This window comes from Ranitomeya imitator, chromosome 3, assembly GCF_032444005.1.
Source record: "Ranitomeya imitator isolate aRanImi1 chromosome 3, aRanImi1.pri, whole genome shotgun sequence".
Classification (NCBI taxonomy): Eukaryota; Metazoa; Chordata; class Amphibia; order Anura; family Dendrobatidae; genus Ranitomeya; species Ranitomeya imitator.
This window is the reverse complement of record NC_091284.1, coordinates 678,447,175-678,469,177: the sequence shown is the minus strand read 5'-3', so window position 1 is coordinate 678,469,177 and position 22,003 is coordinate 678,447,175. Positions and strand designations below refer to the sequence as shown.

General features: G+C 47.4%; 1 protein-coding gene across 8 annotated transcripts in view; it reads right to left on the bottom strand.

The window, feature by feature from the left end:
* ANKRD52 (ankyrin repeat domain 52) overlaps positions 1-22,003 on the bottom strand; it is a 130,107-nt gene that overhangs the window by 69,741 nt on the left and 38,363 nt on the right. For all 8 annotated transcript variants that reach the window (XM_069758389.1, XM_069758390.1, XM_069758391.1 and 5 more), the window contains exons 3-5: positions 14,964-15,042; positions 1,954-2,024; positions 844-1,044 (exon numbers count right to left, since the gene is read on the bottom strand). In XM_069758389.1, the coding sequence (XP_069614490.1) occupies positions 844-1,044; positions 1,954-2,024; positions 14,964-15,042 (351 nt within the window). The remainder of the gene's footprint in view (positions 1-843; positions 1,045-1,953; positions 2,025-14,963; positions 15,043-22,003) is intronic.

Here is a 22,003-nt window from a genome sequence, read left to right as displayed (position 1 = left end):
CCACAAAGGTATGTTTACCTTTAAGACTGCGTATTTGGGGATTTTTTTTTTTTTTTATGTTGCAGATTTTCTGCACCCATTGTGTAAGTTAGGTTACTTGCATTTTTGTCCATTGCATTCGAAGTTGTTGTTTTTTTTGCATGCATTTTTGATGCCCTGATTTGTCTCTCCTTGTTATGTCATGTTTTAAATAAAGCTGGCTTGTTTTTGATACTTCCTTGGCTTTGACAAAACTTTATTGATACAATCATGTGCAAATGACATTGGGTTTCAGCGAGTTTTTCTGCACCAGCAATGCACTAAAAACGTAAATGTAGATTTGCAGGAACAAATGCAATTCTATGGGGAAATTGGCATGTTTCACATTTCAAGACATGGGATTTCTATAAAACCCATTCACTTTGCAGGAACTAAGAAGCTGAGTTTTATGGACGGCAAAAATATGCAGCGTCAAGAACTTATCGTGGGAACTTAATCTTAAAGTCCCCAACCCTGTGTTTGTTGAATCCTCACAGCGTGCGGTGGGGGGGGGGGGGGGGATTATCTGGTGCCAGCAGCGAGACAGGGCTGTCAGGTGACCTCAGTTATACAATATGCATCCTTCCCACACCAACTACACGAGCTTGACCTGGCTCAATATAAGCGAATTGAGTGAGACCACGCATGTCTAGTTGCAAGGTGGCCGTGAGTATGCATATTGCATACCTGCGGTCACATTACCACTCTGTCTCACCGCCATCACTGAATCCTCACAGCACTCAGAATTCAAAAGTCTGCATTTACATACAATGATTGCGGACGACCACGTCAATGTGCTCACTGAAGACTGAGTATAAAACATACCTCAACACTGCCACTGAGCACAGCATGGTGAAGTACAGTACGTCCTGTACGATCTGCAATATTGACGTTTTTCAGAGATCCAATCAAGGTTTCTGCACATTTAGTAGCTCTGTTAGCAGCTGCAGCATGTAGTGGCGTTTGCCAGTTCTTGTCCCGAGCGCTGACATCAGCAGAGTTCTTTATAAGAAGAGAGACTGCCCTCTGTAATAGACAAAAGCATCGTGTGTCACAGCAAGGGCAAAATTAGTTAGCAACCGTTAAAAAGAATTTATGTGGAACCTACTAAAAACCTACATATTTTGCTAGCTAACATGGAACTATATTACGTTTCTAAGAAACATTGTAATCCATAGTTGCATGATGTACAACAATTAAAAGGGGTTATTCGGTACAACCCAATTAATGGCCTAACCTTAAAATAGCCCTTCAGTATTAGCGGAGTACATGAAATGACGCTCCCTCCACCCCAGAGGGGGAACAGTGAATTAAGAGCAGCATCACCTTCATTGTTTACCCAAGTCCTGTACATTTTGTGTAGCTGCCAAGGATAAAGCTGCTCTGAGCAGCAATATTAGGCGGCCATTTTCCTGAAGCCGAGATGCGAACTCTGCTTCAGGAAAATGGCCGCCGCGATCTCCATCTGCGCACGCGCGGCATCCTGCGGCCATTTTCCTGAAGCCCCGGGAAGCCGAGTAGTACCATCTGCGCACGCGCGCCCACCAATAAACCGCGGAATAGCGCACATCGCACTCTTTTCCTTCACCTGCGCACTGGATTCGCCTGTTGGGCATGCGCACACCACTACGCCACCAACGGAGATCTGGGGGAGAAACAGCGCTGTCACCACGCCCATATGACCAGACCAGCGTGAGTGACAGCCCAAAACGGCGACTTTACTAAGGTATTTCAGCAGCATAGGTGGGGAATAAAGGCTCCAAAAATACACTAATTTAAAGCATAGCTCTGCCCCTATTTAACGCTATTTTTATATCATCTTGAAAAAACGGGGTGACAGGTTCCCTTTAAGCAAAGTACCACAGAGCGAGAGAGAATGTCACACTCTGCATGAAAATGTCCAGAACTATAAAGCAGAATTACAGGATAATGTACCTCATTTCGTGCAGCTGCAGCTCGGTGCAAGGGAGTAAGCCAGATTGAATCTTTTGCATTAACATTAGCACCTAAAGTCAGTGGGGGAAAGAAAATAGATGAAAAATTACATTGAATGAAGAGAAACCAGAAGTCAAACATTATATAGATGGGTGCCATTGTAGGTTAGAAGTTCTGGTCTAAACTGTCACAAGCATGTACATGCATCAAATGCATACAATTCTGATCATCAAGAGTCAATAAAATATTATCTAGTGGAAAAAAAAAATACCAAAAAAACAAAACCAGTAGCCAACAGAAGATGGCATAAAAAAGGCGCAATCAATTTAAAGCAGCACTCCCATATCACTATATCTATATATATATATAATTGTCTAAGGGTCTGTCTGTCTGTCTGTCTTGGAAATCCTGGCTCTCTGATTGGTTGAGGCCGCCAGGCCTCGACCAATCAGAGACCGGCACAGCGTCGACGTAGAAATCCCGCGTCTCTGATTGGTCGAGGCCGCCAGGCCTCGACCAATCAGCAACGGGCACAGCGACGATGATGTCATAATGGTTGCCATGGCGACAATGATGTCATAAAGGTTGCCTCGATCAATCAGCGACGGACACAGTCTGCCGCGAATTCTGGAATCATCATTGTCCATATATTACAGGGACATGCATATTCTAGAATACCTGATGCGTTAGAATCGGGCCACAGTCTAGTATCTATATATATAATTGTCTAAGGGTTTTTCCGTCCGTCCGTCCGTCTGTCTGTCTGTCTGTCTGTCTGTCTGTCTGTCTGTCTGTCTGTCTGTCTGTCTGTCCTGGAAATCCCTGCTCTGATTGGTCGAGGCCGCCAGGCCTCGACCAATCAGAGACCGGCACAGCATCGACGTAGAAATCCCGCGTCTCTGATTGGTCGAGGCCTGGCGGCCTCGACCAATCAGCAACGGGCACAGCGACGATGATGTCATAATGGTTGCCATGGCGACGAAGATGTCATAAAGGTTGCCTCGACCAATCAGCAACGGGCACAGTCTGCCGCGAATTCTGGAATCATCATTGTCCATATTACAGGGACATGCATATTCTAGAATACCCGATGCGTTAGAATCGGGCCACAATCTAGTGTGTGTATATATATAGAATATATATATGTATGTATATAGCAGCCACATAGTATATAGCACAGGCCATGTAGTATATAGCAGACAAATACAGCCCACGTAGTATACAGCAGTGTGGGCACCATATCCCTGTTAAAAAAAAAAAAAAAAAAATTATATACTCACCCCCTGGGATCCAGCGAAGCTCCAGCGAAACGCGCGCGGCTGCCGCCATCTTCCGTTCCTAGGATGCATTGCGAGACCGCTAAGTCTTCTGGGTAATTTTGCAATGCATCGCTGGGAACGGAAGATGGCGGCAGGCACGAGCGCATCGTCGGATGACGGAGGGTGAGAATAGCAGGTTTTTTGTTTATTATTTTTAACATTAGATCTTTTTACTATTGATGCCGCATAGGCAGCATCAATAGTAAAAAGTTGGGGACACAGGGTTAATAGCGGCGGTAACAGAGTGCGTTACCCGCGGCATAACGCGGTCCGTTACCGCCGGCATTAACCCTGTGTTAGCGGTGACCGGAGGGGAGTATGCGGGCGACAGGCACTGACTGCGGGGAGTAAGGAGCGGCCATTTTCTTCCGGACTGTGCCCGATGCTGATTGGTCCCGGCAGCCATGACAGGCAGCTGGCGAGACCAATCAGCGAATGAATAACCATGACAGAAGGACAGACAGAAAGACAGAAGTGACCCTCAGACTAATTATATATATATATACACACAAATATATACATACACACCCGCACACTAGATGGAGGTCCGATGCCCCCCCCCACACACCCGTGTGCTCACCCAACTATGCATCTCTCCACAGCAGACCCTCTCTCTACAGCAGACCCTCTCTCTCAACAGCAAACCCTCTGTCAGCTGCTCACATCCCTCCGCCGGTCACACATCCCCGGCTTCCTGTGTCATCCCTCCTGGCACACATTACCACAGCATGCCCCCGCCATTATCCCCAGCCTGTGCTTCTCACCCGCCATGCTGCCCCTTGGCTACAGCTGGTGCCGGGCTCCAGATAGTGGCGGATACCGGGGAGGCTGCTGCCCGTGGCGGGAGGACCGGACTCTGAGGCTGTGGCTTCAATATGGAGGCCACAAGCACAGTGACGTCACTGGGCAAGGACCGGAGGCGGGGCTGCGTGGGACAGGGAGGAGTCGAGTATGACTGAAAGATGCTAGGTCAGGGGGAGGAAAGGGGGGGACTTGATGGGCTGTGAGGAGATTGGGATCACGACTACCAGACTCTGCGGCGACCACTGTCATGTGAGGGGTGTGCGCAGTGTGAGGTGTGTGTGAGGTGTGCGCGGAGTCCCAGCAGCAGGGTGTCCGGCAAGGACTGCGCAAGGGCCTGGTACCACCAGCGGGTGCACATATTGGAATACCCATAACTTGGGTATTGCAATATGGCGGTCGGCGTACTTTCGATGCGGCGCGTTGGATATATATATTTTTTCAACCAAGTGCATTTTGTGTGTATTAACCTTTTCATCCCTGTTTTCACCTTTCTGACTGGGCCAAATTTTACAATTCTGACACTTTATGAGGTATTAACTCTGGAACGTTTCAATGGATCCCACAGATTTGGAGATTTGTTTTCTTGTGACATTGTACTTCATTAGAGTGGTAAAATTTATTTGAAACAAATTGCTTTTATTTGTGAAAATATAAAAAAAATGTGGCAAATATTCGGAAAATTAAGCAATTTTCAAGCTTTGGATTTTTATGTCCTTAAACCAGAGTTATGTCACAAAATAGATAATGAATAACATTTCCCACGTGTCTAATTTTTAAAACTTTTTTTGGGGGACCACATCACATTTCAAATGACTGAGGGGTCTATAAGACATAAAATAACCAAAAGTGGCACCATTCTAAAATGGAGATTTTTGTGTACTCACCGTAAAATCTCTTTCTCTTAGCCTCTAATTGGGGGACACAGGACCATGGGTGTTATGCTGCTGTCCACTAGGAGGCGACACTATGCATAATCTGAAAAAGATTAACTGTGGCTCCTCTGCAGTATACACCCCTGGACGGCATCAGCCTTCTCCAGTTTTGTGCAAAAGCAGTAGGAGGAACGTAACATGAATAACATAACCATGCCTATAAGAAGGCAACTATGTATGAGCTCAAGAAAACAATATGAGAACTCAACAGTAACAACGGCCCGGAAAGGGCAACAGGGTGGGAGCGGTGTCCCCCAATTAGAGTCTAAGAGAAAGAGATTTTACGGTGAGTACACAAAAATCTCCTTTACTCTGTCGCCTTATTGGGGGACACAGGACCATGGGACGTCCCAAAGCAGTCCCTGGGTGGGAAGCAATGGACGAATATTGTGCAGACAGGCCCCTACACTTGGGGCACTGCCGCCTGCAGAACACATCTACCCAGGCTCGCGTCCGCTGAGGACTGGGTATGAACCCTGTAGTGTTTAGTAAATGTGTGTAGGCTAGTCCAAGTGGCCGCCTTACACAGTTCTTGTGCTGAATGGCCCAGGAGGCCCCTACCGCCCGTGTAGAGTGCGCTGTAACACCAACTGGAAGAGGAGAATTCTTAAGGCGGTAGGCCTCTTGTATGGTGAATTTGATCCACCTGGCAAGGGTAGCTTTGGAAGCTGACAGACCCTTGCGGTCACCTTCCGGAAGAAGGAAAAGAGTCAGACCTCTGGAAGGACGCAGTCCTAGACACATATATACGCAACGCCCTGACAAGGTCAAGCGTATGCAGAGCTTTCTCAACTCTATGAACCGGGACCGGACAAAGGGATAGCAGTGAAATTTCCTCATTGAGGTGGAAGTTGGACACAACCTTGGAAGGAAGGATGGGACTGTACGGAGAACTACCTTGTCCTGGTGAAAGTTCAGGAAGGGCTGTCTGCAGGAGAGTGCCGTCAGTTCAGACAACCTGCGTAGCGTGGCGACTGCCACCAGGAAAACCACCTTCTGGGATAGAAGGCGGAGCGGGACCTCCTTAAGGGGTTCGAAGGGTGGTTCCTTCGCTGCTGTCAGGACCAGGTTGAGGTCCCACGTTTTTAGTGGTCATCTGTAGGGGGGAACCAATCGGGAAACCCCCTGAAGAAAAGTCCTTACTTGCAGCTTGGTAGCAATGCGCCTTTGAAAAAGCACTGAGAGGGCGGCCACCTGGCTCTTAAGCGAGCCCAGGGACAGCCTGGCCTCCAGACCCGATTGGAGAAAACCAAGTACTTTGGGGAGGGAATAAGGGGGTGTGGACTGGCCACAAGATTCGCACCAGGTAAAGAAAGCTTTCCAGGTACGGTAATAAATCTTATCTTATCGTAATAAGTCAAATTGAGAGCCCCTGAGTTCTGGTGGTAGAACGGGCCTTGTGATAGAAGATTGGGGCGGTCGGGGAGACGCCAGGGGGGAGTCTGCTGTAAGTTGTACGATGTCGGCGTACCATGTACGTCTGGGCCAGTCCGGTGCGATTAGGATGGTTGGAAATCCCTCTTGCTTGATCTTCCTCACCACTCTGGCTATCAGGGGGAGAGGTGGAAAAATGTACAGAAGCTGGTACTGGGTCCAGTCCTGAACCAGAGCGTCTGCTCCGAGCGACCGCGGATCGTGTGTTCTGGCAATTAGGTTGGAGACCTTGGCATTGAAGTGGGATGCCATTAGGTCCACATCCGGGGTCCCCCAGCGATGGCAGATCTGGCGAAAAATTTCGGGATGGAGAGACATTCTCCCGAGTCTATTCCTTTTCGGCTGAGGAAGTCTGCTTCCCAGTTGTCCACACCCGGAATGTGGATCGCCAAGAGAACTGACCCTGTGTCCTCTGCCCAGTGGAGGATATGTGACACTAATCGCATCGCCTGGGTACTGCAGGTCCCCTTTGGTGATTCACATATGCCACAGCCGTGGCATTGTCCGACTGTATTCTGATGTCAGAGGCTGCTAGTAAGTGATGGAAGGCTCTCAATGCCAGGAGGATGGCCCGAATTTCCAGGATGTTGATGGGCATGGTCGCTTCAACTGGGGACCACTTACCCTGTGGTGTAGGTGCACTGCACCCAACCCGTCAGGCTCGCATCGGTGGTCAGAACCTTCCATTGACCTGTGAGAAAGGATTTCCCCTTTGCTAGCGAGGTTGGCTTGAGCCACCAGGGCAGGGACCTCTTGGTTGACGACGTTAGCCGGAACTCCCTGTCGAGAGAAAGGGTTCTTGTCCCAAGACTTGAGGATGGCTAGTTGGAGAGGCCTGAGGCGAAACTGGGCAAATGAGATTGCTTCTATTGCTGCCCCCATCCTGCCAAGGACTCTCATGGCAAACCGGAGCGATCGAGGGGGTTTGCGGAGGAGGGTGCGAACTACTAGACGGAGAGACAGTGCCTTGTCCTTGGGAAGGAGCACTAGACTCCTGGAGGTGTTGAACAGCATTCCCAGGAAGGTCAGAGACTGACTCGGGGTTGGTAATGACTTTTGTAGGTTGACTAACCAGCCCATGCGACTCAGTGTCGATTGTAATGGAGATGCTGAGCTTGCAGTCCTTGAAGGTGGGAGCCTTGATTAGTAGATCGTCCAAGTATGGAACGACTACTATGCCTCTGGAGTGCAGGACGTCCATGGTGGCTGCCATGACTTTGGTAAACACTCTGGGAGCTGTGGCGAGTCCGAACGGGAAAGCCACGAACTGGTAGTGGTCCTAGTCGATTGCGAACCTGAGAAACCTCTGATGGGCCGATGCAATCGGTATATGCAGGTATGCATCTTGTATGTCTATGGAGGCGAGATATTCTCCCTTCTCCATGGACACAATGATGGACTGAAGAGACTCCATGCGGAAGAGATGGACCCGTACATATTTGTTGAGTTGTTTTAGGTCCAGTACGGGCCGCACGCTGCCTCCTTTCTTGGGGACTACGAATAGATTGGAGTAGAACCCTCAGAAGCACTCGGCCATGGGGATCGGTACTATGACTCCTGCTTGAAAAAGCGAGGAGCCCGCATGTCGGAAGGCACGAGCCTTGGCTGGTGGTTTTGGGGGGACAGAGAGGAAGAATCGGTCCGGTGGGTTGGAGGTGAACTCTATCTTGTAACCGGAAGACACTAGTTCCCTGAACCACCTGACTTCTGTAGTAGGCAGCCAGACTTGATGAAAGAGCAAAAGTCGGCCGCCTACGGGTGTGGTGTCTTCCAGAGTCTGTGAGTCATGATGAGGAGAAAGTTGAGATTTTCCTCCTCTGGGCTTAGACTGGGCTGCTTTTGACTGCCAGGTCTTGTCCGACCTTTGCTCGATCGTGAGTTGTCCCTGTGTGGGGAACGGTTACGATTTTGTGCTGGATGCGAGACGGACCAGCCCGAAGAATTCCGAAAGGATCGGAATAGAGTTTGGTTACGCTTCTTGTAAGTGCGTTTAGGTTTCAGTTGGGGAAGAGAGGTACTCTTACCCCCGGTGGCATTGGATATCATCGTGTCCAACTGTTCACCAAAAAGTCACCCACTGAGGTAGGGGAGGTGCGCGAGGGACTTCTTTGAGGCTGCGTCCGCTTTCCATTCCCGCAGCCAGAGGATATGCCGAATTGTGATGGCGTTTGATGCTATCCCCGCTACACCCCTTGCTGAATCCAGAGCTGCATGAAGCATGTAATCTGCTACAACTGCTATTTGAACCGCTTGGTCCGACAGCTCAGGAGCGGATGCTTGGAGGCCAGCTGGTAAATTTTTGGCCCAGGCCAGAATGGCCTTGGCAGCCGAAACTGAAGCGAACGCGGGAGCCAGGGAGGCCCCTGCAGCCTCTAAAATTGAACGCGCCATGCGTTCTACCTGCCGATCTGCTGCGTCCCTTAGGGTTGAGCTATCTGGCAGTGAAAGGAGGGTCTGTGCTGCTAGTCTAGAGACTGGGGGGTCCACTTCGGGTGGGTCTCTCCATTCCTTGGTATCCTTCTGCGGGAAGGGGTACCTAGTCTCCAGATATTTGCGATTAGCGAATTTCTCAGGCTGTGAGCTGCTTTTTAAGGATCGCCTTAAACTCAGGGTGGTTAGAGAAAACGTTGGCGGCTTCAGAGGTCCTTCAAAAGGAAATCTTGTGTTCTGGGGTCTCTGGTGGCGGATCAGAAATGTCCAGCACCTGATGGATGGAAGAGATTAAGTCCTCAACTAGCGCTATATTGCTAGGGGGGATTGGGATCAGGGACCTCCGTTTCCCTGTCTGAGTCGGAGTCACAGATGCCTTCCGAATCCTGTGTATCACTGAGGCGTCCCCTGCTGGGTGAGCTCGGGCAGAGGCCTTCTCTGGTCGGGGATTGCGGAGATCTGCATTGTCTGCCCCTGGAAGGGGACGGTCTAGATGACCTGGAACTACGGTGTCTCTCCCTAGAAGGGGATGACGCAGATGGACTTGACCTATGGGTCCGCTTGCGTCCTGACCTAGACGTGGATGTGCCAGGGTCATCCTGTCTTTGAGTCAAGCTCTCCCTTTGCTGGGTAACAGTCATAGCCGAGGCATGACTCTGCAGAGTCTGAAGCAATGCGGAGGTTAGGTTATCTATAGACTGCGACATCCGAGTGACCCATTCCGGCGTGGCATTAGACACCAAAGCATTGGCAGGGGCTTCTTGGGGCTCTGACACAGTAGTCTGAGTGCAGTCCTGGCAGTGCGGGTACGTGCTGCCACTGGGGAGAGCGGTCCTGCAGGCTGTGGAGAATGCATAATAGCAGTCCAGCCTGGTTCTCTTGGACCTTGAGCCTAGCATAGTGCACAGAGTGCAGAAGGGCTGGCCATGCAGAGGACCTTACAGGGGTAGCTATGCAGAGGAACCTATAGGGGAGCCTTATAGGGAATATGGATTCACAGCTGAGTAAAACAACCCAGTTGTGATCATACCCCACCAGTTTGCCCCTAGGTCCAGCGCCGAAGATCCACAGTCCTGTGCCCCCCGGAGACTGGCTGGCCTGGTCCTGCTGACCGGGAGATGCAGGGTTAATCATTGCTGCAGTAGAAATGGCCGCCGAGGAGAAGAGGAAGGGGGAGAAGGGGGCAGAGATCTGAGAAAAAAGGCGGCAAAGCTGTGTAAAAAAGCGCCCTGTCTCGATCCGCCCCCTCTATGACAGTGTAGAGTGTCATATTTGTCATCCGGGGGGGCGGCGGCTTCAGCTAGGCCGAAGCCGCAGCCTAAATTAGATGCCTGATGCCCAGAAAGACTCCAGGCCGGCGCGGAAGTCCGAGAGGGGGTCGGATCTGAACCGGACCCCCCGGATTTAAAAGCAGGATAGCGGTGGGGCAATAAGCAGAAGGGGGGCCCTGTAAGGGGTCCCCCTGAGGCAGTATAGAGCTGGTGCTGCCGCAGAGACAGGGGCGCAGTGAGCCCTTTGTCTCTATTGTGCCATGCCTGCCTGCACTCCCCCAGGCCCCGACAGGAGCCCGCAGCTGGGCTGGGGTCCCTGGATGCAGGCGCAGTGTGCTGGCCCATTGCTGGGAACTGCAGAATCCTGCCTGTACAGGCTCTACCTGAGGCTTCTCAACCTAATGCCCCCAGAGGGGCATTAGGGAGGGTGCTGCGGTCACCTTCAGGGGGCTTTATCCTCGCCTCGACCTCAACCCAGAAACCAAAGGGAATTGGGGGAGGGGGGGGGGAGGGGAGGTCTCGTCTTCGAACCAGCACCCGAGGGACTGGGGAAGGAGCGACATGGGGAATAGCTATCTCTACTTCAACCGGGCACCCCATAGTAGGGGGCCCAGGAAGGAGCCATGCCGGGAGTCTGACCGGAGACCCACTTTCCTTCATCTGCAATCCGTCAACGGAGTAAAAAAAAAAAAATATATATATCTTAGGTGTGCCTCCTATGCGACACTAAGCAAAAACTGGAGAAGGCTGATGCCGTCTAAGGGTGTATACTGCAGAGGAGGAGCCACGGTTAATCTTTTTCATATTATGCATAGTGTCGCCTCCTAGTGGACAGCAGTATAACACCTATGGTCCTGTGTCCCCCAATGAGGCGACAGAGTAAACTGCACCTGTCAAGGTGTTCAAAACCACAAAGAAGTTTACTAATCCTTCAGATGCATTAGAAGAATTAATGGAATGTGGAAGGAAAAAAATGAACATAAAACTTTTTTTTTTTCCCCTTCAACAAAAACTTTACTTTAGACCCAAATTTTTATATTTGCGAAGGCAAGAGGAAAAAATGGACCCCAAAATTTGTTGTGCAATTTCTTCCGAGTACACAGATACCCCATATGTTGGGGAAAACTATTGTTTTGGTGCACGGCAGAGCTCGGAAGTAAAGCGCCATTTGACTTCTTGAACGTAAAATTTGCTGGAATAATTAGCGGATGTCATGTCGCATTTGGAGATCCCTGATGTGAGCGATTTCCACTGCTTATGCACAAGCAGGGTGGTTAAAAATCAATGTTTTATGTGTACGATCTGAGGTTTATTACATTCTTTCCTTATAATGGCAGCAGGCCATAAAAGAGACCCAGTTTGGGAATAGGCGAAGGATAGGCGAAGGAGCTTCATTAAAATATTCCCTAACTGGGTCTCTTTTACGGCCTGCTGCCATTATAAGGAAAGAATGTAATAAACCTCAGATCGTACACACAAACAGATCCAGACTTGTCTGTCTGTGGCTATGCTGCAGTATTGTGCTCAAAGTTGCACTTTCATTTTCTTGTCTGCTTGCCCTTCCTCCTCCTCACACTTAGATTCACATTCTTCTTGTGTTGTGCAGATCTATTCAACTCCAAACAATCAGAAACATATTGTCTAACTTCTTGGACTTGGCACTGAAGGGGTTGATTCTGTATTCATAGGTTTGTAGAACAATAGGATTAAGGTCTTTTTCTCAACTCTGTTCATGTTGTAACATTTTTGCCGTGAAGAAGAGGCTGGGACCTCTGCGGAGTCAAATTCAGTTAGGTAGAAACTTTGATTTAAATCACTGATTTAAATCAAGCCTTACTGACTAGTGATTTAAATCGTGATTTAAAATCAGTTAGATTTAAATCAAATCCACCCTGTGCACAAGTGACACCATATTGGAAACTAGACCCCTCAGGCAATTTATCTAGATGTGTGTGGGACCTTGAACACCCAGGTGCTTCACAAAAGTTTATAACTTTTAAACTATGAAAATAAAAAAAAATAAAGAACAACAACATTGCGGCTACTTTGAGGCACAGTGCAAAGCTCAGAAGGGAAGAAGCACCATATTGGAATTCAGATTTTGCTGGAATGGTTTGACGGTGCCATGTCACATTAGCAGATCCCCTGAGGTGCCACAACAGCAGCTCTTCATAAGTGACGTCATTTTACAAACTACACCTCTCAATGAATTAATCTACGGGTGCAGTGATCATATTGACACCACGGGTGTGTCACAGAATTTTAACCATTGGGCAGTGAAAAAAAAAAAAGTTACATTTTGATCACCAAAATGTTGTTTTAGGACCAGATATCACATTTTCACACTGGCAAAAATGACACCAAAATTTGTCCCACAATTTCTAATGAATGTGGCAATACCCCATATGTGGTTGCACAGTACTGCTTAGCCACACGGCGAGACTCAGAAGGGAAAGAGCGCTATTTTCCTCCTAGAGTGCAGATTTTACTAGAATAGTTTGTGGACTACACATACAGAAAGCCCCTAAGTACTAGAAGAGCAGTTTCCCCCCTCAACTGACCCTGATTTGGGAATTATACCCCTTTGGGAATTTATCTACAGGTGTAGTGACGATTCTGACTCCATGGGCGTTTTCCAGAAACAAGCAGCAATGGATGTTGCTTGTTGCAGTCACCAGTACCTTGTGGTGCCCAGCTCCTGCTTCTCGACACACGCACCGGTAAATTAGGATGACTGCCATGGGTACAGAAATGCCAAATGTGTGTAAATGTGGTTTAGGCACACAGTGAGGCTCAGATGGAAGGGGGCCATTTGGATGAGAGTGCAGAATTTGACGAATTTCTTTAGTTGGGCAAGGAGCTTTTCCAGACCATTTGTACTACCAATAACATGGAAGCCCCCTATATTTCCATTAACAGATGACAGAGCCGAGTGGTGACTTGTTTTTTTTTTTTTTTTGTGGATTGAGTTGAAGCTTTTGTTGAGAATATTTTACATAATATTTTGAATCACATTTTTACGGCGCTCTACGCTGAGCACTTACATCAGGGTTTCCATCTAAAACTCTGAGTGACGTGATTCACATGAAAGCCTGAGGGATCCATTCACTATAATGAGGCAGCAGAGTTACTCTGGTTTCAGTCTGGCCTCGGTTCAGCAGTGTCGTTTTAAAGAAGTGCACAAAACGGTGACGGACAGTGTTTTTATGCACATCTAAAAAGACGGACACCGCTGGATCATAGGCAGCCAGACAACGTTCACAGTGCCCCCATCTGCCTCATTATAGGTAACCTGCTGCTGGCGGCTCAGTCTGAATCACGTATGTCAAAGATGTTTATGGAGCCCCTGGATTAAGCGCTCAGTGCAGGATAAATGTGAGCCTTACTGCGATCTTTGGGAGTCAGAAAAAAAGATAGCAGAAATAACAAAATCAACAGCATGTGAAGAATTGGTTTTATTTTTTATGCCGTTCCTCGTGCGGTATAAGTGATTAGGAGACTTCATTCTTCAGGTTGGTGCGATTACAGCGATACCAGATTTATATCGGGTTTTTATGTTTGGCTGCTGTCACACAAAAAGACGCTTTTTATTGCAAAAAAAAAAACTATTTGCATCTCCATATTTAGACAGCAATAATTTTTTACATATTTCAGCTGACTCATGTGAGGTCTTGCTTTTTGAGAGAGGACATGACGTTTTCATTGGTACCAAGTTCTGGCACATTACATTTTTGACCACTTTCTGTTACGAATTTTGAGAGGCAGAATTAAAAAACAGAAATACATTTTTTTTTTGTGGGGGTGTACTGCCCTTCCACATGTGCTAAAATGGATGAGGCAGCTTTGTTCTTCGGGTCAGTACGATTATAGTGATACCACATTTATATAGTTTTAGCACTTTTTACACAAACACTTATTCTATTCCACTTTTTGGTTGGTGGTATGATAAAGCACAGGTTTTTTGCCTCATTTTCTTAGTTATTTTAATGGTGTTCACCGAAGGGGTTAACTAGTGGGACAATTTTATAGCTCGGGTTGTTCTGGACGTGACTATACCAATTTCCCACTGACAGATCGCTGATCCAATACAGTGCAATGCTTCTGCACTGCAGGGCATTAGATCAGTGTCTGACACGCAGGGAGGAGGCATGCCAGCTCGTGCTCTGAGTATTAGCTGATGGGCCACCATCCTTGAGTGACTCCGAGGTCATCTTTCGGCCCGGAGTCACCATGGAGACCATCAGCATGAAACGATCGCATCGCCTTGTGCCAATGGGAGCACAGAGGGAGCTCCCTCCCTCTGCGATGTCGATGTCACTATTGACAGCGGCATCAGAGGGGTTAAATGTCCACAAACAGCGCTAGCACCGATCGTGGGCCTTGCTGCTGGGTGTCCGTTTTCATATTGAGTTGACAGCAGCATTTGATCGTGGCGACGCTCACCATCAGCCCGCACAATCATGGTGCCGTATAACTACATCAATTTGCGGGTTAATAAACTCACTTACCTCCATTTTCTCTATGACCCAACGCCGTTCTGGTCCACTTCAGTGACATCACCACAACTCCAACTAGCCAGCTAACGCTATGCTCTTTGTGCAAGTCGGAAGTCTTTTTCAATGTAAGCCTACGGAGCCTCGTTGTGCCTTCTCTTAGGCTTACATTGTAAAAAGTCATTTCCCAGTCACACAGAACACAGTGAAACCCAGACAGCGGTGATGTTACTGATCTCCGAGAAGGTAGCCGTTGCTGAATATATCAATACACAAACATTTAAAAAAAAAAAAAAAAGATGGGAGCGTTTCTTTAATGCCACTTACCTGACTGTATTAATAGTTCCATAACCGGGATGTCTCCTAAGTAGGCAGCAGCATGCAGAGGAGTGCGTCTCTCTTGGTCCTGAGAAAATGGAGAATATAATTTGTTTCTTTTTTTGTATCAAGATAATTTTTAAAACATTATACAGAAAGCAAAAACAGGATATCTAAATTAGAGTTGAGCACATAGTTGGCGTATATTGTTTTTGCATTTTTCGCCAAACACAGGCGAATGTCATTGGAGTCAATTGGGAGTAGAAATTACCGAATATGTTCGGAACCGATCAAACAAATTCGGCACAAACAGGGTACCAATAAAGCATGAATATGTAAAATTCAGGTTCGGGAACAGATTCCGAACATATTCACTCAACTCTAATCCAAATCAGAACATTTGTAACCCAACTCTTCCCTTCTCCCCCCTTTCAAACACCAGTCGTGCTCGACCAGAACCCAAAATTATAGTACACATAGGAACATAATGTCCAAAACACCTACAACATTTTTTTAAAAATTTTTTACACTTGTCAGAACCAGCGTGCAGTCCATGCATGCCGAGTATCTTAAGGCTCTTTACTACATTAAACAACTAAAAGTTATGGCCCTCCCTAGGAAAACAAAATTTGTCAAAATATGCACTTTTCATTTTGGAGCAAACCCCTTTTACAAGCAAGATAACAGATTTAATGTATTCCCAGAGGGTTGGAGGTCTCTCCAATTTTTAGCAATTATATTCATGGCGGTGAACAGCATGCGTACAATGCTAATTTTCCCCACTTCTTCCATTAGCAACTCATTGACGTATCACAGAATACAAATCAGGGGGGGTCTTTATGCACTGTACATTCATAAGCCAGTTCTATAAGGTTAAGAACAAAGTGTATACTATTGTGGGCAAGACCATAAGATATTAAATATTCCTGCTTCCTCCAAAGAACAGCGCAGGCAGTTAGAGTTGGGTCTGATGGCCATTTTGAACACCACCCCCAGTGATCTGTATACACCATGTATGACAGACTGTCACAGTTGTACCAGGTTCTCAAACCAGGGGAAAATGTTGTGAATATCCTCCGCGTTACTGTGCAATTAAACATCCAGGCAGGTAGAAGATAAAGCTTGATGATTCATTCAGATTCTGAAAGCATTTCGAAGTCCAAAGGAGATGACATTTGATCTAGTCATCTCCTGATGAAGAAGTCTTTGGACTTCAAAATGCGTTGAGAATCTGAATAAATCATCAAGTTTTAACTTCTACCTGCTTGGATGTTTAATTGCACAGTAGAGCGGAGGATATCCACAAAATTTTCCCCTGGTTTATACAGGATAGGTCACTAGTCTGACTCGTGGATCTGCAGCAACGGTCAACCTATATGCCTTTTGACTAGATACATCAGGTGAGTGCAAACTGATCTTGTCTTGATATCTGCCTCGGATAAGACCCTATTTGCGCTTTATTTTCTCCTACAGTATTGGTACTATTAATTCACCGGCAGGTTATCATAATGAGAGACTGGGGATATTCTCTAAAATAGAGGACCGCTTGTCCTCAGAAATGACCCTCAGCTCCAATTCTTTAGTTTTGTTTAACCCCTTCAAGACCTTGGACGTATGGATAACTCATATCCTTAATGCGCACAGTGACCGCAGTCGCCGTGATCTCATCAAGGTGCCTGCTGAATATTGCAGCAGGGCATCCGGAGTAGTAGTGTCCCCCAACCTCACCACACAACCACTGTGACTGGAAAATCACAGCAATTTCAGTGTTTCAGGCTATGAAATGGCCTGAAACACGGATATCCAGCATATGATCAGTGCAGTAACAGCTGGAGCCTAGCAACGCCAGCGTCACAAGAGCCAGCTCTGATTGGTGTGAACGGACGATGATTTCTGGTGCTGCTGCTGTTCAAGAAAGAAGATGTTCCTGATCCTTCCTTGCCTTTTCCTAATGCACCCCAATCCACCTTTCACAACTTTCTCCCTTTTCGTCCCCTCTCCCCACCCCCAATTCTGCCGAGCGCTGTGCAGTACTTGATTGCTCAACATTTTTTTTTTGTTGTTGTTCGTGCATCCTGCAGCCACCAAGCACTGATCAGTGACACAAATCACTGATTAGTGTCCACGCTCGCTGTTTGCCAGGACTTTTTTTTGTCCCTGTCTATTCACCCCCATCCACTTTTGTACCAACTCCATGTATGCGTCCTACAGTCGCCAAGCAGATAATCAGATGCACATCACTGATTGGCATCCGTGCTAGCATTTGACAAGGACTATTTATTTCCCGGTCTTTTTCTCCTACAGTTGTTGCACCACATCCGTGAGCACGTCCTACAGCCATTGAGTGCTGGTCGGTGACGAACATCGCTGTTCGTCCTCTGGTTGCTTTTTTTTGTGCGTGAAAAAAAGAATCGAATAAAAAAACACAAACGTATATTAGTCGATAAGACAAGATTAGGGACAGTAAAAATATACTGTAGTAATCAGCAACTACTACAGTAATTTTACCGAATTTAGTCAAGTTTAGTGTCAGATAGCACGGTAAAGAAGAATCACATCTGAGCGTTGTTCAGTTCATGACTGATTGGCGTCCCGTTGTAAGGGTATGTGCACACGTCAGGATTTCTTGCAGAAATCTGCATGCGTTTTTTTTCCAATGCATTAAATAGCGGGAAAAACTCGAAAAATCCCCAAATTAATGAACATGCTGCTTTTTTTTACCGTGATGCGTTTTTTTTCAAACAAAAAAAACCCATCATGTGCACAAAAATTGCAGAATGCATTCTAAATGATAGGATGCATTCTAAATGATAGGATGCAAATGTATGCGTTTTTAAAGCGTTTTTATCGCTTTATCGCTAGATTAGCTGATAGGACTAGATTAGGGACAGCAAAAATATACTGTGGTAATCAGGGTCTAGTAGAGTTTGTTTGTTTTTTTCTTACCGTATATACTCGAGTATAAGCCGAGATTTTCAGCCCAAATTTTTGGGCTGAAAGTGCCCCTCTCGGCTTATACTCGAGTCAAGGTGGGTGGCAGGGTCGGCGGGTGAGGGGGAGAGGGCGCTGAGGCATACTTACCTGCTTCCAGCGATCCTGACGCTCCCCGCCTGTCCCACGGTCTTCGGTGCTGCAGTTCTTCCACTGTTCAGCGGTCACGTGGGACCGCTTATTAGAGAAATGAATATGCGGCTCCACCTCCCATAGGGGTGGAGCCACATAGTCATTTCTCTAATCAGCGGTAACGGTGACCGCTGAACAGTGGAAGAACTGCAGCACCGAAGACAGCTGTCCGGGAGAAGGAGCCGGACGCCGGGACCAGGTAAGTATCACATATTTACCGTTCCAGCCGCCGGGCGCCGCTCCATCTTCCCGGCGTCTATCCGCACTGACTGTGCAGGTCAGAGGGCGCGATGACGCATATAGTGTGCGCGGCGCCCTCTGCCCGATCAGTCAGTGCGGAGAGATGCCGGGACGAGACGCCGGGAGCTGCAAGCAAGAGAGGCGAGTATGGCTTTTTATTTTTTATATTTTTTTTACTGCAGCAGCAGCGGCACAGATTTATGTGGAGCATCTATGGGGAAATATGAACGGTGCAGAGCACTATATGGGGCACAGCTATGGGGCAATAATGAACGGTGCAGAGCACTATATGGCACAGCTATGGGGAAATATGAACGGTGCAGAGCACTATATGGCACAGCTATGGGGCAATAATGAACGGTGCAGAGCACTATATGGCACAGCTATGGGGAAATAATGAACGGTGCAGAGCACTATATGGCACAGCTATGGGGCAATAATGAACGGTGCAGAGCACTATATGGCACAGCTATGGGGCAATAATGAACGGTGCAGAGCACTATATGGCACAGCTATTGGGAAATATGAACGGTGCAGAGCACTATATGGCACAGCTATGGGGAAATATGAACGGTGCAGAGCACTATATGGCACAGCTATGGGGAAATAATGAACGGTGCAGAGCACTATATGGCACAGCTATGGGGAAATAATGAACGGTGCAGAGCACTATATGGCACAGCTATGGGGAAATAATGAACGGTGCAGAGCACTATATGGCACAGCTATGGGGAAATAATGAACGGTGCAGAGCACTATATGGCACAGCTATGGGGAAATCTGAACGGTGCAGAGCACTATATGGCACAGCTATGGGGCAATAATGAACGGTGCAGAGCACTATATGGCACAGCTATGGGGAAATAATGAACGGTGCAGAGCACTATATGGCACAGCTATGGGGAAATATGAACGGTGCAGAGCACTATATGGCACAGCTATGGGGAAATAATGAACGGTGCAGAGCACTATATGGCACAGCTATGGGGAAATAATGAACGGTGCAGAGCACTATATGGCACAGCTATGGGGAAATAAAGAACGGTGCAGAGCACTATATGGCACAGCTATGGGGAAATATGAACGGTGCAGAGCACTATATGGCACAGCTATGGGGAAATCTGAACGGTGCAGAGCACTATATGGCACAGCTATGGGGCAATAATGAACGGTGCAGAGCACTATGGCACAGCTATGGGGGAAATATGAACGGTGCAGAGCACTATATGGCACAGCTATGGGGAAATAATGAACGGTGCAGAGCACTATATGGCACAGCTATGGGGAAATAATGAACGGTGCAGAGCACTATATGGCACAGCTATGGGGAAATATGAACGGTGCAGAGCACTATATGGCACAGCTATGGGGAAATCTGAACGGTGCAGAGCACTATATGGCACAGCTATGGGGCAATAATGAACGGTGCAGAGCACTATGGCACAGCTATGGGGGAAATATGAACGGTGCAGAGCACTATATGGCACAGCTATGGGGAAATAATGAACGGTGCAGAGCACTATATGGCACAGCTATGGGGAAATAATGAACGGTGCAGAGCACTATATGGCACAGCTATGGGGAAATATGAACGGTGCAGAGCACTATATGGCACAGCTATGGGGAAATCTGAACGGTGCAGAGCACTATATGGCACAGCTATGGGGCAATAATGAACGGTGCAGAGCACTATGGCACAGCTATGGGGGAAATATGAACGGTGCAGAGCACTATATGGCACAGCTATGGGGAAATAATGAACGGTGCAGAGCACTATATGGCACAGCTATGGGGCAATAAAGAACGGTGCAGAGCACTATATGGCACAGCTATGGGGAAATAATGAACGGTGCAGAGCACTATATGGCACAGCTATGGGGCAATAATGAACGGTGCAGAGCACTATATGGCACAGCTATGGGGAAATATGAACGGTGCAGAGCACTATATGGCACAGCTATGGGGCAATAATGAACGGTGCAGAGCACTATATGGCACAGCTATGGGGAAATATGAACGGTGCAGAGCACTATATGGCACAGCTATGGGGCAATAATGAACGGTGCAGAGCACTATATGGCACAGCTATGGGGAAATAATGATCTATTTTTATTTTTGAAATTCACCGGTAAATGCTGCATTTCCACCCTAGGCTTATACTCGAGTCAATAAGTTTTCCCAGTTTTTTGTGGCAAAATTAGGGGGGTCGGCTTATACTCGAGTATATACGGTAACTCTGCTTAGTAAGTTTGTTTTTTTATTTTACCAAAATGTTTTCCTCTTTTTTTCCCCGCTTCCAAATAAAAAAAAGTTCAAACACCGAATGTGGAAAAATGTCCCACTAGTCTTAATCACGGTATTTAGCGGAGGAAGCATACGCATTCTTTGCCTCTAAAAAGGTACCTTCACACAACGATTTCGTTAACGATATCATTGCAACGTCACGCTTTTTGTGACGTCGCAACAATCCCGCTAACGATCTCGTTATGTGTGACAGCGACCAACGATCAGGCCCCTGCTGGGAGATCGTTGGGGAATGATCAGGACCTTTTTTTGGTCGCTGATCACCTGCTGTCATCGCTGAATCGGCGTGTGACGCCGATCCAGCGATGTGTTCACTTGTAACCAGGGTAAATATCGGGTTACTAAGTGCAGGGTCGCGCTTAGTAACCCGATATTTACCCTGGCTACCATTGTAAAAAAAAACAAAAAAAAAAACAGTACATATTCACATTCTGATGTCTGTCACGTCCCCCGCCGTCAGCTTCCCTGCACTGACTGTCAGCGCCGGCCGTAAAGCAGAGCACAGCGGTGACGTGACCGCTGTGCTCTGCTTTACGGCCGGCGCTGACACAGTCAGTGCGGGAAGCTGACGGTGGGGGACGTGACAGACATCAGAATGTGAGTATGTAGTTTTTTGGTTTTTTTTTAGTTTTACAATGGTAACCAGGGTAAATATCGGGTTACTAAGCACGTCCCTGCACTTAGTAACCCGATGCTTACCCTGGTTACCCGGGGACTTCGGCATCGTTGAAGACCGTTTCAACGATGCCGAAGTCTTTCCCCGGATCGTTGGTCGCTGGAGAGAGCTGTCTGTGTGACAGCTCCCCAGCGACCACACAACGACTTACCAACGATGACTGCCAGGTCGTATCGCTGGTCGTGATCGTTGGTAAGTCGTTTAGTGTAACGGTACCTTAACACAGATAGTCAGGGAGAAGATGCCACCATACTTTATTTCTCATCCTCCTCAAGAGATACTGAACCGCCACGCAAACGCCCCAGGACAGAAAATGAACCAGCGTGCACTGTTACTGACGCTGTATGAACCTTACTCTCTGAAGATTATGACCCACCGATTCCTGATTTTGTGGCACAATAAGGAATCAAATTTGACACCACTGGCCTCACAGAAATAGACTTTCAAAGTATTTTTCTCTGAGAATTTTGTAAACCTCATGATGGCCCAGACAAATTTGTACGCCCAGCAATTTTGACACAAAATCATCCTTCATAATTTTCTTACAGGACCCCTGTAGACGCAGTAGAATTGTTGATGTTTTGGGGCCTTGTCCTTCACTTGGGGTTAGTGAAGAAGCCAGAGATTTGGCAATACTGGGGTGTTGAGGTTTTAAACAACACCACATTTCCGCATAGCCATGTTCCGTAAATAAGTTGAGGCAGTC